Here is a 16,805-nt window from a genome sequence, read left to right as displayed (position 1 = left end):
AAGAGGCATGCTCTGCTGGCTCAGAAACATTAACAGCACTGGATAGCACCTAGTACCTGTTGCTGAGGTGTAAGGACCCAGCCATGCAGCTCATTCCCTCTTCCTCCTCCCTTCCAATGACATGCAAACCTACCTGCCACTCACCCTCGGGTGCGGGTGGACCAGTCAGTTGTTGCATATCGGAAGATGCAGTGACAGACAGGTCACGAGGGCAATCCAACAGTCGCATGTCTTGTCTCTGGCACCCCAACGTTGCGACAATTTTTTGAGAAGCACCCAGAAGGCTGTTGACCATGGTCAATGCAGCTTTCAGCTGCTTAAGGACAGCAGCCAATTCTCCTTGTGTCTACTCACAACAAGCAGAGTCTGTAGCAAATATCGTACTGTGATAAAAAAAAATAAATAAATAAAAAAAATAGAACAGCCCAAAAAATACAAGCAAAACAGTCAGGAGTCGGCTCTAACAAGACTCCCGCAAAGAGATTACCTGACTGTAGTGCTATTGATGTTGATCTGCACTCATATAAAGTTTCAGACAAGCTGCATCCATTTATGGAGATGGAACAGTAGGTGGTGAGGAAGTTGGCAAGAGCTTCCCTGAGAGTCAGCTGTTGTTATTTTCTTGTGCATATGCATTTAGAATCGCCTGGCCGTTCGCTTGTCTTCCAAACTAACGTGGGATGGAAGGAGAGGTGGTCAGGTGCAAAGTGCTGTTGTGTTTACACAGATCCTGAAACACAGATGGTGAGAATTGAGGAACATTGTTGGAAACCAGGGTGGAAGTTGATCCCTCTGTTGCAAATATGATGGACAGATAGCAGCTGCGCCATTTATGGATAGTTAGAGGGGGTACCATCAACCGGCAATTGCATTACTTGTCGCAATGGTCTGATGAGGTCAACACACATTGGTTTCCGGGGGACGTCAGGGTATGACCAATGGTTGAAACACTGTGCTGGTGCTGATCGGTAGTAGGTGCTGGCATTGTAGTTCCAGACAGTGTTCTATTGTGGCATTCAACACCAGGCCAATGCACAAGATGCAGCACTGTTGCCTCCATTCTGCACATTCCCCACGTGTAGTGTGAAAGGGCTTTAGTATTCAGAAGTGGAATGAAGTGTGCCATTCAGGGTTGGTGCCAATAGGCAGGTGCTCTGGCCAACCTTGCCTTACAGCAGACACCACCCTGTCCGGTAGGGGATCACGGCCTGTTTCTGCTGCTACTTTGTGCACTGTAATTGGGTATTCATCAAGGGTGTGTCACTAATTTGAGTAAGAGACAAAATACAGCACTTTGTGTCAGCCAAAGGCAGCATGTGAGCTGCATAGTGAGCAGGAAAGTGCATCAGTGTTTTGGTGCTGCATAGTGGAGCAATAATGGATCTCTTAGGTGTAGTTACTGAGGAACAATGTCCTCAGTGGCATCTGCTGCATAGTCTTATTGGGAAGTTTCAAATGGGAAACAAACAATGAAATGAGGGGTTTGGGATCAGTGATTGCGGGGAAACATAGTACCATAGAGGTACACATAAAACTTTTGTTACACCTTATATGATAGCCAATGCCTCCTTCTCGTTTTCCAAATAATTCTTCTGTGCTGCATTTAATGTTTTAGACGCAAATGCATTGGGCTGTTCTATGCCATTGACATATTTGTGGGACAGTTCAGCACCAATGCCACAGTTGACATACCAGTGGCAAGCATTAAGTGTTTTGATAAACAAGGGCCCGAGCTAAGGCAATTTTTTAAATTGCAGGAAAGCTGGCATCTCTCTGACCATACAAATACCCTTTTTTAACCCTGTTGATTGAGCGGATGGGATAGATGAGCCACACTGGGGATAAATTTCGCATAATAATTAATTTTGCCTAGGACTGACTGTAGTTCCTTGTAGATGGTAAGTTAGTGATTGCGTCCTCATAATCGTATGGGGATTTGAGCCCTACTTTACTTATATATGTCCTAGGTACCTTACACTTGGCTCAAAGAAAACTACAATTGTCGAGGCGACAACGCAGACCATGGGCTTCGAGCCACTCACACATCATCTGTAGATTGCACAGGTGCTGCTCCCATGTGGCCACAGTAAGTAGCAAGTCTTATAAATAGTTAACACAGTTGGGGATATCTTGGATGAGTTGCTCAAGGTATCTCTGAAATATTGCTACAGTGTTGGTGACCTCAAATAGCAACCTTTTTTAGTTCTGAACACGACTGAGAAACAGCAATTGTGTCATTCTGAAGAGATTTGCCATTGTTTGGCTGATTTTTCAACCTCTTCACCTTTTGTAATGATACCTGCCGAATGGTTTATTAATCACAAAAAGAGTCATCTATTCATTAATAGGCAGTTGAAAAATAGATGTCAGCAAGATATAACTGTGAAAAATAATGGCCCCCCAGGCAATTTTGCCAATAATTTCTCCAACCAAGGAATTAGATACAGGCCGACATATGCCTGAGCATTAATGGTAGTGTTAAAATCACCACAAATTCTGAGTGAGCCATTTGGCTTCTTTATTACAACCACAGTCGTTGTCCACTGGCTCAATGACACTGGGGATAGTACTCCCATACTGCCCAATCTTTCTAGTCCCACTTTAACATAATCAAAAGGTACTGGGTGTGTTTGAGAAAACTTGGGCACCACTGAGTGCTTAAAGGATATGTGGCCTTGGGAACATATTGCACAACCTAATGTAGGTTCAAACCGTTCTTGTGCTGTGTGCATAATGCATCAAGTTATGTGAATAGTAGTGTAGTTGGAATGAGTCACTTGATTTTGAAGTTAGAAACTAAATAGCACAAAAGCATTTAAGATAAAAGTAGTAGTTTTTGGTCAAGAGTTTACTTCCAGCAAGGTCAGTTGCTGAGCTACATTTATACACTTAGCTTGGACTATGATCTAACCACACAACAGGATTGACTGGCCATTGTACATCACTATATGACATTGAGTGTGCTACAGGTGTGGGGAGCTGTGACGTGTCCCCATTAATCAGGTATACATGGCCACGTCTGTGTCCAGCTGAAAATCTGCCATTGCTCCATTAATTTCGATCTGACATCAAGCTTAACCCCATCTACTGCTTGTATGGGATCCGGCAAGATAGCATGCAGCATGCTGATGACCTCATTGTCATCACTCCCTGTCAAGAGGCAGACACTTGCTACACGGCCCAGTTTGTGACAAAACCGGTGACATCAGTGAAAGATCACTGAAGCTGCTAATGTCGTAGGCCATGATTTGATGGTATAAACTTTTCAGAGACCCATCACAATGATGGGGAGGAAACTGATTCATGATAATCCTCTTGCTTTAGGACACATGGACGGCAAACAAAGCACTTGTGTTTGTGCGTGTCTACCAACAATGAAGGCTGTAGATTACTAATTACTGCAGTAACTAATGAATTCGCCATTGCCAGATTACTGGATGGACAGGTGCTTGATAAATTGGAGGTAATTTTTAACACGTTGCTCAGGCTTGAGTTGGATGATTCTAAAGCCTTCATACTAACTTCTCTATCAGGAGTGAGACAGATTAAGGATTCTGCATGCAGAACGCTACACTATTTATAGGAAAAATCACACTTGCATGTCAAGTCTTGCAAGTCAGCAGCCCATGGTGAGTAGGATTGCATACTTTATTAAATACCTTGATTAAACTCGACCCTATACTATATTCGTCATAAGAATCAACCTGATGTAACAATTACACCATATATTCTTCCGTATTTGCTTGAATCTCACTGGATTTCGTTTCATATGGAGCAGAAGCCAAACTGTACCCAGTACAGTCAAGTACGATCATAAAGATACATTTTACGCTGTGTTGCGCTCACATACACAAAGTGATAAACTGGGACAACTGCTTTACTGGTGCATTTAACTTGAACAGCACTGGTCAGCCATCTGGTCCAACTAACCTGCAATGATGTGAGCAGTTGCAGCTGATATGTAAAAAGAGACAAACAGAAAAACAACATAGCTTTGAATGTCATTTAATTATTAAAGAGAATGAAATAATATTTGGCAAAACTCTAGTACTACCACACACTTCTTAGGTGACCAGACGGAAAGCATAAAATGCTCTTGTTCTGGCATAAGGTAGCATTCTACTTACAAACAAGACTGATGAAAATTCCTAACTTAAACACAGGGTAGTTCTTCTAAGCAAGCTGTGTGTGGTGCAAAAGCAGACTTCAGGGATTTCACCATATTGTTGAATACTGAAGTCACTGAAGGGTTAATTAGTCAGTCATCTCGTAATCTCTTAGCTCCTTATCTGAATCCAAGAAATAAATTTCAGTTGATAACAAGCCGATCAGAAACAGAATTCATGAAGCCAACCAGGTGCCGCATATTTTCCTCTTTGTTTGTGACTTGCCATTCTGTATCCTGCCAGCGTTCGGCAGTGACATGAAAAAGCTGTTTGTATTAGTTCCAGTATGTATGGCAGCTTAACAGTCTTGTTATTTTTCGTGACAAATCATGTAACTTGGCTGCAGGTCAGTTCTGTTGGGTTCATATTGTTATGGGACAGGTGAAAATGTAAAAATGCAGCATTTGTACGGTGTGCTGAATGCTGTGAAAATGATTTTTTTTTTTTTTTTTTCATATTTCTATTACACTTATCACTTGCCTCGTATAAGACTACATCTGTAGTATAAAACAATGGACATAGTTGAATTAAAGAGTATTTATTTTTTTCATTTTTGCCCTAAAATTTGTATTGTTATGTCTTCTTAATGTAAGCAACCTTTATTAACAATCTTTCATAAAATATTGATGATTAAGAATTTATATTTGAAATGAAAGCAGGAATATCGTGTGTGGTATGTAGTTAGAAACAAGATGATGTGCATGAACATAAAAAATGATAATGAAATTTGCAATTACGAGATTTAGGTATTTCAAATGGAATTAAAAAAAGGATAGCCAAGGCATGACTTGATCCAGTAATCCCTAATTTGCACCAGATTATCGGTCTACCGATCAGTTTACCTATTCTGACATACATCCAGTATGACGGTTTTTAAAATAAAAACGACATAGCAAAAGCATGATTAAGAAAAAACGTAGATGGCTGTTGAATACATTAAAATATCTCAAAGTTTCATTTAACATAACGTAGAAGTAAGATATCTAATATGTAAGTAGGACCTACTTCCAAGAGTGGACCACCACCAGTGCACATGTGCTGCAACTTCTGACCAATCATTGTGTTTGTGTTTGTTTACATCAGGTTTATTCTTATGATGAACAGAGTATAGTTGCAACTAAGTGGATTTGGTGACTGTGATAGTCAATCAGCAAACCACAGACTTTAGAAAAACTCAAACTACTGCGGTCTGGGAGTGGATTTAGTTTCTACCCCACTTTGTACAATTTATTACTAGAAGATGGTAAGAGTGCACTCTGACAGTCAGGATCAGTTATTTGTCTTGCCTTGCTGTGAAGAACAAAATTAGGTAAATAGACCTCCCAACTCTTGTTTTCCACATCAAAGCAGGTGAATGGTGGCGGAAAATGGAAGGAAGCTGCAGCTGCCGACTGTTGTTCGTTTTGCTACAGTTGTTACCACAGTTCTTGCTGTTGCTGCTGGAATTCCCACTGTTTTTGTTGCTGTTGTAGCTGCAGCGGCCACTACCACGACTTTTGAAATTCAGTATCCTAGCTTCACTGGAATAATTGCATGGTGGGAAAGTTTTCATCACCACAGTTCTGTCCCATTCTTTATAGAGAGAAAACAGTTTACATTCACTCGCACTGGCAGTAACACACGGACTGGAAGGACAAACAGATAGTTTCTGAGATTGATTACAATGGAGTAAACAGCTAATGAAAAACAAATCCAGAATGAGAAGTGTATACAAACAGCCCAGGGAGTGATCCAAATCAGAAACATAATACAGGCAAGGTCAAAACTCTACTGATCATTGGTGTGTTCTTCAGGTGACAATGACTAGGGAAAGACTGACTGGCAAGCATGGCCCACAGTATTTACAGGCAGTCTTGCACCAGCTGACGGCTTTACGTGACATGATCCAGCAAGGGGTGCCACCACAACCACAAGCAAGCTGTGGCTAGATTATGGAGCCTGATATCTCGTGATCTATCATCCATATCGATACTCTGTTGGGGGGGGGGGGATCTGAATCATGGTCTGATACTAAATTTTATAAACATGCTACTAGACAACGAGGTCACAAAAGAAGAGGTTTCTAAACCAGCTATGTAGAGATGAAGCTACTACGTGGGAGAAATTTTGTCATGACAAATTTATTGCCAACATTGAGTACTACTTGGGGCAAAACTAATGAGTCAGATTATGCAGTACTAACAATGTGCACAATGCAAATTGTTCAACTGTCATGCCACATTTTGCAGTTTTTGCAGTTATCTACTCTATTACTGCATTTTGAGCATGTTAGCAATGTTGCTGTGACATGTGTGCACCCTACCTTGAGTCTCCTACTCAAATTGTATTAAAATTTGGGAACTAGACATTTATGTATCTTCCTTTGGGAAATTTTTATATCTTCCTTTGTTTAGCAAACTTGTTCACAAAAATTGAACAATATCTGATATGGTCAACTGGGGACCATCTCCAAAACCAGTTGATGTGGAATCCATCCTCTTAATTATATGAAGGTCTTTCAGATGTAAACAGAATATTTCTCATTTTTTGTGTGATTCAGAATATTTCTAATTTTTTGTGTGATTCACACAATTGACACTAGTATATTATTTTTCCACTTAACTTCTACAGAAATAAAATTCTCTATTATGTTGGAAAATTCTTGATGCCTTTATCGAAAAGAGTTGGGACTGTCCAACTGAAAGTCCAGATGTATAACTCGTAGGCTGCTGTACTGTCAGTGAATATTGGCCCAAATATGTGCAAGCTACATCGTAATAAATGAAGATGGTAAGTAGTGTGATAAAGAGACATTTCCGTATAATTTCATAGGGCTTATACCTTGGAGTCTGGGGCAGTGCATAGCCATGCAGAAACAAAATTGATGAAATTTGGAAATCAACATACTGTTTAAAACCCAAAAGACAATTGCTAGAACATTTTTTACTGACGGATGGATTCTGGTTTGTAATTGGTCCCCTCTTTCAGCATTTTCTTACTGCGTCTCTACCTCGGTTGACGGTCAGCAGTAAGTTGAAGACCACCCTTACGGTAGATAACAAAGTAGTCTGGACTTTCTCATTGTATACTTTATTGCTGTGTAAGGCATATATTTTAAAGCTCCCATAAAGAAACAAACTTGTTTGTCAAATTAACCATTTTCTAGTCACAGATTTGTCAAATGAGCCTGTACACAACCAGCATTTCTCAGTTCAACGTCACTTCGAAGGAGGTGCTGTAAATGTTCAAGTATTTTAACAGTAATGAGAATGATCACAAATGCAGACAAAACAGTTCTGTGACTTTGTTTAAAGAAGAAGCAGTAAACAAGATGCTGGCCCAGACAATGTTTTAAAATGAGAGAGAAATATACAAAGGAAAACATTGTTGACGTGTTACGCTCAGAAGCTGATGATGACACCTGCTTTCTGTGGATGGAGAGTGAAACCATCAATAACTTGTTTAGAGTCATGTCGCCCTCACACTGAAAAAGGAGATGCAAGTATGTGAAAATTTATTCTTCTCTGCTTGGTCCCCTAATGACATTTCATTAAAATACCATATCATCATCCTTGGAAGAACTGGAGAACTTAATTTTTTAAAATTTTTTTATTTCATTGCACTTCCACATGTATATTATGCGGAAAATACTGTTTTTCCTCTTAAAACCTGCCTGTGTAGTATAGGACTGGGAAAAATGTGACACTGCTGTCATTTTGGTGATTGGCATTGTTATTTTGTTTTTATCCTTGATTTTAGTTCCCATAGTTGTGGAAACTCACAATACAGTGAGATAAATTATAATATAATTATTTTTACTAAAAATATACACCAAAACATTCTCACAAACAATGTACGCCATCTTGGAAAACTTTTCTCGTAAACACGGAGTATACTTAACAAACATATCAAACAGCACCATACACTGTCAAATGTTCGGTAAGCATGGTGAAGTTGGACAGATTGATTGTGTGTGGGGGCCCTTTTTGCAATGAGAAATCTGATAGATGCAGATACGGGTATGGGTATTACATAATTTCAAATTTATTTTAATACTACACGTTAATGGGGTATGTTTTTGGTGTATTCAGGACAAACCCATAGGATTCACAAGCAAGTAGTAGTGAACTGACGCATTGACACCCTCTACCATGATCAGTTGTGCACAGCAGTCAATCTCATTATTGTTTATTGTCATTGTGCAGGTATAGGGACACTACACAGTGTGTGTTATTTGCGAGTGCCCCCCCCCCCCCCCCAACAACATCACAATAACTGCAGATATTTTCTTTTTTTGTTCAATACACATATTCGCCATTTACAAAATCCATCTGTAAACAGTGCTTGTAGTCTAGCTAAAATGTCTTGACATCTTTCTTCACAAGAGAACTAACAGTAATTTGTTGTATGACAGAGGAATGTATACCCAGCTGTTCCTAGTTGCCACTCGTGGGGAAATGATTGTATGATGGTGCTTAAGCTTGAGCCTTCTATGTACCCCACGTAAATCTGTCTATTACTCCACTACATTACCATTTTTCCCTGTGGCCGAAGTACAAAAATCCGATCAATTTTTGTATAAACCTCTCCTGTAGCAGCAGCTGAAACAGAAAAGTACAAAAGAATGGATGAATAAATGTGTGATAGTTCCACCATTATATCAAATATGTGACATGTGGCACAAAGAGAACTAAATTTGAGTTTAATGTACTCCTTTACGTCAGTACAAATTTCCACTGTGTCAAAGGAAGCTTTCTGGTAATCAGTCTGTGGTAGCTACACAAACACACTAGTCCATTGTCACAGCCACAAGAGCCTTTGAAAATAAGAAGTTGGAATTTCATGTTTCGGGCTAAAGAAGCCCAGGCATTATACAGCAGGTAACGGACCAGGATAGTTGCATTTATTGTAGTAAAAAAATGTTTCTTATAGACTTGGACCATAACTAAATGTAGACTGTAATGAAAATTTCTGAGTCAGGTGTTATTAAGAGTAGTTCAGCATTTATTAGTGAGAATCATCATGTTATTTTTTATGTTTTATTGGTTATAATAGTTTAGTACTGTATGTAACAGACTTTTGTACCATTGTTTCAGGATAATTTAGAGCCAAATGTTGTGCCAGGAAATTTAGCAGTATTGCTACCTGCTGCTGGCTGTGAATGTTTCGATAGTGTTGTAGGAGGGGCATCTATCCACACTGCCCATTTTGCCCCTCTGATGTCCACAGACCAAGTACCTGCTCTCAGGGTGAGTTTCAGGTTATTGTATTGATGATCTACTGTGTCATTAGCATCATACAAACTGTTCGTTTATTTACTTCAATTGTTCGTACTAAAACACATGAAATGTGGCGAGTGTTGTAATTTTGAAATTGGTACTGTGGTACTGTGTTAATGCACCAATGTCACTTTTCATTACATTTTAGCACGTTCAGCTGTACTAAAAAGGACACGTTTTGGAGTTGAATTTAATGTATTGTGTCACTGAAACTGCATATTTTAATAATATAAATGTATAAACATGAAAACTACCAAATACGGCGTATCAGTTCCGCGAACACCAAACTGAGCTTGGTTTGCTTCTGTCTGTCAGTCATGTGACCTCAAGGAAATTACACTGTTTTGTCATGTGAACACACAAACACCTTGCATTGAACGCACATTGAAGTTCAGAATTAAAAACCCTAGAAACATTAAGCATGAAATATGAATAAGTAGTAATGGTAAATGTTTCGGATTAACTTAAAAACATTGCAATATGATGCAAAGCCATGCTGTCACATACCTTGAATGGTCAGGAAGGTAATCTTGTCAGAGTCCCCAAAAGTGGTAAAAAAAGCTGCTGGCATGGAATTGTAGCTGCCAGTCAGGCCTACAGCACTCTGGAAGGAACTGCAGTTTCCGCAGCTGTGTAAAATTTACCTGTTGCGACAAAAACATCATTAATAGTTCTTCCATGTGATATGCTCTGTGAAATGTGTACCCAGGTAGGTAACGTAAAAAAATTTCAGTCTTTTTCCAAATCATGGGATGGTACCTCTAATGTCTCACAGCGTTCTCTCCATGTTTTGCACGTGAATGGAATGATCTATTAGATGCACAAAGTTCACATTATGGTTGACGCTTTAAGGGCTGAAAACTGTCAGCACCATGAGTTTTGTATTACTTCCAACTGTCACTTACAATGCTCATCCAACGAAGGATCTTTTCTTCAATTATTCCTATCATGACTCACATAGTTTGTGCTTCCACAAGAAGAAGGAAGGCTTCTGTAGATTGACTCCGAATTCCACCAGACACACGCTGCCTGATGATTTGACGACATTTGCCGTGTTTCTGTTCCCCAGATTTTGTCTCGTACATTTAAACGACAATACCTGATTCCCCTAATGCTTGTGAACTGTTAATTGGTCCACCCAATACACACTTCATGACAGATGGAAGACCAGTCACAACAGTTTCCTCTCTCTTGCATTTTTTCTCTATGCCATTTTATACAAGCTTTTTTTAGTTAACAATACAAGGAAAGTGATAGATTGCTATTCACTGTAAACATGACACATTGAGTTGCGAACAGGCGTAACGAGAAGACTGTTACACAATTAGCTTTCGGTCAAAGCATTCCTTGGTAAAGAAAACACACATTCCATTCACACAAGCAAGCACACCTCACTTATATCACCACAACCTCTGGCAGTTTGGACTCGAATGCAACTGTCATGTGGAATGAAAGCAGCAGTCTGAAGGGGGCAGGGAAGAGGGAGGAATAACAGAGTACAGCTGGGGGGGGGGGGGGGGGGGGGGGGAAGAGAGCTGTCTAGTGAGGTGTGCAGGAACTGGATGGATACATGACAAGACTACCACCAGGTCCAGTGTTGGGAGGCCGTGGAGCAGGGAGTTCGGAGTTGGGGGGAGGGGAGGTGGGAAGAAGGAAAGGAGAGGAGCAGTGCAGGGGAAAGTTGGACGGATGTTTGACAAAGGATGGCACACAATGAGGACGACGAGGGGATGTGAGTAGGAGAGCAAATTATAGGAAAGGGGATGGAAACGGTTGGGTGGAGGGTGCCGGGACAGTAGGTTACCATAGGTTGTGGTCAGAATAATGTACAATTGAGAAAAGCTGTAGGTGGAAGGGAGCATTCAGATGGTCTGGGTTGTGAATCACCCATTGAAATAAAGCATGTTATGTTCAGCTGCATGTTGTGCCCTAGGGTGGTCTACTTTGCTCTTGTCCACAGTTTGGCATTGGCCATCCATCCTGATGGACAGCTGGCTGGTAGTTGTACCAATAAAAAAAAAGCTGTGCAATGATTGCAGCAGAGCTGGTATGACGTGGCTGCTTTCACAGGTGGCCGGGCCTCCGGTGGGAGGATAAGCCTGTGACAAGGCTGGAATAGGAAGTGCTCTGTGGGAAGATTGGGTAGGTCTTGCACTTGGGTTTTTCACAGTTATGATCCCTGTGGTCCGGGTTTGGGATTGGGAGTAGTGTATGGATGCACTAGGATGTCATTGAGGTTGGGTTGGTGATGGAACACTTCATTAGGAGAGGTGGCAAGGATGCCCCCTATTTGATGGCATTATGATAGATAATCGAAGCCCTGATGAAGAATGTGGTTCAGTTGTTCCAGTCATGGGTGCTATTGAATGACAAAGGGGGCACTGCTTTGTAACTGTTTCATGGAGGGTGGTGGAATGATTGGGAGAGTGTGAGGAAATGGGATGGGCATTCTGTCTATGGATTAGTTCTGGAGGATAGTGCCTGTTTATGAAGGACTTGACGAGACCTTCAGCATTCTGGGCAAGGGAGTTCTTGTCACTGCAGATTGGCTGACCAGGCTGTATAGTAGGGCTGTCGAAATGCAGATACTGTTAGTGGCTGTAGAGAGGTGTGTATGGAACCATCAGAGAAGACATCAGCACCCAGGAAGTTGGCATGCTGCATTGAGGAGGACTAGGTAAAGTGAATGGGAGAAGTGTTGAGCTTGTGAAGGAATGAGGATAAGGTGTCTTGGTGCTGAGTCCAGATCAAGAAGATATCATCAGTGAACTTGAACCAGACTGGGTGTTTGGTATTTCAGGAGGCTCGGAAGATCTCCTTTAGATTGCCCATAAAAAGGTTGGAATATGGGGATAGTATGTGAGTGCCCATGGCTGTGCTCGGATTTGTCTGTGTGCCTTTATTTCAAAGTAGTAGTAGTTGTGAGTTATGATAAAGTTTGTATGCTGTATGAAGAATGAGGTAGCAGGTTTGGAGGCTGAAGGACATTGGGAAAGGTAGTGTTCATTAGTGGCAAGACCATGGGTATGAGGCGTGTTGGTGTATAGGGAAAGGGCATCAGCTGTGACGCATAGGGTACAGGAGGTGAAGTGGTGGGGATAGTGAAGAATTAATGAAGGAAGTGGGTGGTATCATGGACGTGGGAGGCTAGTTAAATTTTGGCTACTTGATAAGTCAGTCAAATCTAATGGCCGTAAATTCAACTAAATACCTAAGAATTACAGTTACGAACAACTTAAATTGGAGGGAACACACAGAAAATGTTGTGGGAAAGGCAAACCAAAGACACTGTTTTATTGGCAGGACACTTAGAAAATGTAACAGATCTGCTAAGGAGACTGCCTACCGTATGCTTGTCCATCTTTTTTTAGAATACTACTGATAGATAGGATTGGCGGAATACATCGAAATATTGAAAGAAGGGCAGCACGTTTTGTATTATTATGAAATAGGGGAGAGAGTGTCACTGAAATGATATAGGATTTGTGGTGGACATCATTAAAACAAAGGCATTTTTCATTGTGGTGAAATCTTCTCACGAAGTTCCAGTCGCCAACTTTCTCCTCTGAATGCAAAAATATTTTGTTGACACTGACCTACATAGAGAGAAATGATCACCACGATAAAATAAGGGGAATCAGAGCTCATACGGAAAGATATAGGTGTTTGTTCTTTCCGCGCACTATACGAGATTGGAACAATAGGCATTTAAATGTGATTTGCCGAGTATCCATGTAGATGTAGATGAATGATTCACTCAAGGAAGAACATCTCATGCACACATGGCCACTACCTCCAGCAGCTGGGACTGAAATACAACTGTCATGTGGAACGAAAACAAAAGCAGCAATTTGGAAGGATGGGGAAGAGGAAGGGATAACAGAGTATGGCTGCAGGGAGAGAGGAGCACTCTCTACTGGAGCATGCAGGGACTAGATGGAGGCATGACAAGATTGCCACCAGGTGCAGCTTCAAAAGGTTATGCAGTTGGGGGGGGGGGGGGTGGGGGGGGGGGGGAGCGAGCAGGGTAGAGGAAAGAAGGGTGAGTGCTTTGGCAAAGGGCGGCACACAGTGAGGGTGAGGGGACATGAATAGAGGGAAGGTCATAAGGCAGGAGGCGGAAACTGTTGGGTGGATGGTGTGGGGACCATAGGTTGAGGTTGGGATAGTTTTGGGAATGGAGCATGTGTTGTAAGGATAATTCCCATCTGCACAGTTAGAAAAGTGGTGATGCAGGGGACTATCCAGATAGTCTGGGTTGTGAAGCAGCCATTGAAATTAAGCATGTTATGTTCAGCTGCATTTTGCTCTATGCCACAGTTTATTGCTGGCCGTTTATTCTATTGGACAGCCACTTGGTAGGCACGCCAAAGAAAAACCTGCGTAATGACAACAGCAGGGTTGGTATGCTCCTGTCAGGCCCTGCACGCACTATTGTGTATTTGTAGTTTTGCGTGCTGTATTTGCTAGGAAATTCAGGCCTGCACTGTGCAATCATGGTGGGGGGGAGTTGAGATGTGGGAAGCCTTTTATTTCCACAATTGATCACTGGAGGGCACCAGCAGTCATCATCAGACATGTGGTTAGAGTTATGGTGGTGGCCAAGAAGCACACATTTGACTGTTTGTCTGTGTTATCATAAGGAAAGTTGCTACTCACCATATAGTGGAAATGCTGCTTTGCTAAACCTGTAAGATGCAGATGATTTAAGCAATGATGATGATATCATTGATTCTGCTTCACTTTAAACTGCAAAGAGAAATGCGGAAACTCCCGGAAAAATTTTTCTGGTTCGTTGTCATAAAGTGAAGATTTTTAAGAAGCATCCACTTCACAACTTCCCTTCTAATAATACTGTTACATTCCATTCTAGATTTTCCATTGCATTGTCATAAGTTTGGTTTAGATAGCTTTCATGACTTAAATCTACTTTACATTGATCATATTAAGCAAATATCTTATAAACTGTTCATTTAATTGAAAATTATTGGAAATATAAATGGAAACATTTGCACATGCACAATTGTGTATGTATTGGGCCTAATGTTAAATTTTTAAGACCAAAGCATGTTGTCAAAGTGCTTATATCTGTATTTGTTTCAACATATTTTTCTGTTATGTCTGACAGCCAGTTGGTTTTATATGATCCTGTGACACTGTTTTGTCATTACTTTGATAATATCACCCGTCTAGAAATTTATTGAAAAAGAAAATTAAATTATTGGTTTCAGCACATCTGAGTGATTCTGCGATCACTGCTTTGCTAATCCTGTAAGATACAGATGATTTAAGCATTGATGATGATACCCTTGATTCTGCTTTGCTCCCAACTGCAAAGAGAAATGCAGAAATTCCTGGAAAAATTTGTCTGGGTTGTCGTCATAAAGTGAAGATTTTGAAGAAGCATCCACGTCACAGTTCAGTGAAAATGACATGTAACAACAAAACCTGTAGAACATCAACCAGCAACATTATAAGCAGCACCAGGAGGAACAAAACATACATGTTTTGGCTACAGCTGCACTAGCAAATGTTAAAAAATCAGGTCAACGGAATATTTGGGGAAAGAATCATTTTCTCAGGTGCCACCATCTTCTGAAGGTCAAACAGAGCAGTACACCTTACCACCTACCTATGTTAAAGCAGAGGTTTGTTTGTGTACAATATTTTTCAAGAAAAATTTAATTTCATTTGTTTCAGGATGTTGTCAAAGTTATAAATCCAGCGTCTTATTTCCTAAATCATTTCAATGAACAATTGTATCAAGAAGCTGCAATCTTCAGAGACATTTACTGCATGATCAAAACAAAGCAACAACTTGCAACATTCGCAGGAAATCAAGAAGTTGTTCAGTGTGCCCATCAATTGTATGCAAGTGCAGTCAGTCAATGGAAGGAATTGGTGTGTGTGTGTATCAGCAGATGGAGATGTATTGCACACACGTAAACTTAGGAGGAGATCCTAAACATAAATTTACATCTGGTAGACATGAAGTATGAATTCAATATAGGAATGACAGTAAAGCCAATAAACCTCTAATGAAAGACATAAATTATTTGCTGCTATCTGGATGGCCATAGAGGGATTGATGATCATTTTGAAACAGGAGGAGGACATTTATTATAATTGAAACTGAAAGATACAAACCATCACACTCACAGATAAGAGATTAGACAAATTTGATCAATGGCCTGTTGTTGATGGTTTAGAATCTACAAGAAGTTACCAAACAACCCATTGCAGATGGCTTTCAGAAACAAAATTTAATAGATGTGATGTGTACCTGTGTTTACCCAAATATGTCAGCTGCTCTTGCTTGCATCACAGAAAGGAATGTGAATGAAAACATTACTTAGTTACTGCGTGTATATCGCAAAAAATGTTGTGGTAAAGGACCAAACATGCAATTGTGCAGTTCCAAAATTTTGAGAAATTTCTGAAAATAATTTTTTCTAACAAATTGCGGACTGGTTTTGACACCCTAAAAATTTCTATTTTCAAAATTACGTATAAAAGGCAACCCAGGGTCTGAAGGAGATACGTCATCACCGCTTTCGCTGGTGGCCTGGCCTCTGATGCGGTAGAATAAGCCTGTGTGACAGGACTGGAATAGGAGGTGCTCAGTGGCAGAATTGGGCAGGTCTTGCACCTGGGTCTTCCACTGGGATATGATCTCTGTGGCGAGGGGATGGGATTGGCATAGGGATGGACTAGGAGGTTGAGTGGGTGGGGGAATACCACTTCAGGAGGGGTGAGAAGGATCTTTGGTAGGATGTGCCTCATGTCAGGGCATGATTATAGGTAACCAAAGCCCTGACTAAGGATGTAATACAGTTGTTCAAGTCAGGATTTGTGTTGGGTGATGAAGGGAGCATTCCTTTTGTAACTGTTTCATGGGGTAGTGGGAGAATTGGAGGGTGTGAGGGAATGTTAAGAGAGATCTGTTTGTGGACTAGGTCGGGGGGGGGGGGGGGGGGGGTGTTGTATCACCTGTTTGTGAAAGCTTTGGTGAGACTTTCGGCATTCTGGCAAAGGGAGTTCCTTTCACTGCAAATACGCAGTCCCCAGCTGGCCAGGTTGTATGGGACAGATTTTTTGGCGTGGAAGGGATGACAGCTGTTTAAATGCAGGTACTGTTGGTGGGTTTTAATACGGATAGAGGTGTGAATGGAGCTATCATACATTAGGGTGGCATGCTGTGTTGGGGAGGACCAGATAAAATGTGTATGAGAGAAGGTGTTGAGGTTGTGAAGGAATGAAGATAGGTTCTCTCTTTTTATTTTTTGTTGAAAGTCTGTGGTATGACATTTGTCAAATGAAGAAAAGTAAACTGGAGAACTAAAATTCCTCACATAAATATTCAGTTATTGTTGGATATCCG

General features: G+C 40.9%; 1 protein-coding gene across 1 annotated transcript in view; it reads left to right on the top strand.

Annotated features, from left to right (window-relative positions):
* Window positions 1–16,805, top strand: part of LOC126457869 (protein Gawky) — a 288,179-nt gene that overhangs the window by 89,731 nt on the left and 181,643 nt on the right. The window contains exon 3 of the mRNA XM_050094525.1: window positions 9,242–9,394. Coding sequence (XP_049950482.1) covers window positions 9,242–9,394 — 153 coding nt within the window. The remainder of the gene's footprint in view (window positions 1–9,241; window positions 9,395–16,805) is intronic.

Source organism: Schistocerca serialis, chromosome 2, assembly GCF_023864345.2.
Source record: "Schistocerca serialis cubense isolate TAMUIC-IGC-003099 chromosome 2, iqSchSeri2.2, whole genome shotgun sequence".
Taxonomy (NCBI): Eukaryota; Metazoa; Arthropoda; class Insecta; order Orthoptera; family Acrididae; genus Schistocerca; species Schistocerca serialis.
This window is presented reverse-complemented; position numbering and strand designations above follow the sequence as displayed.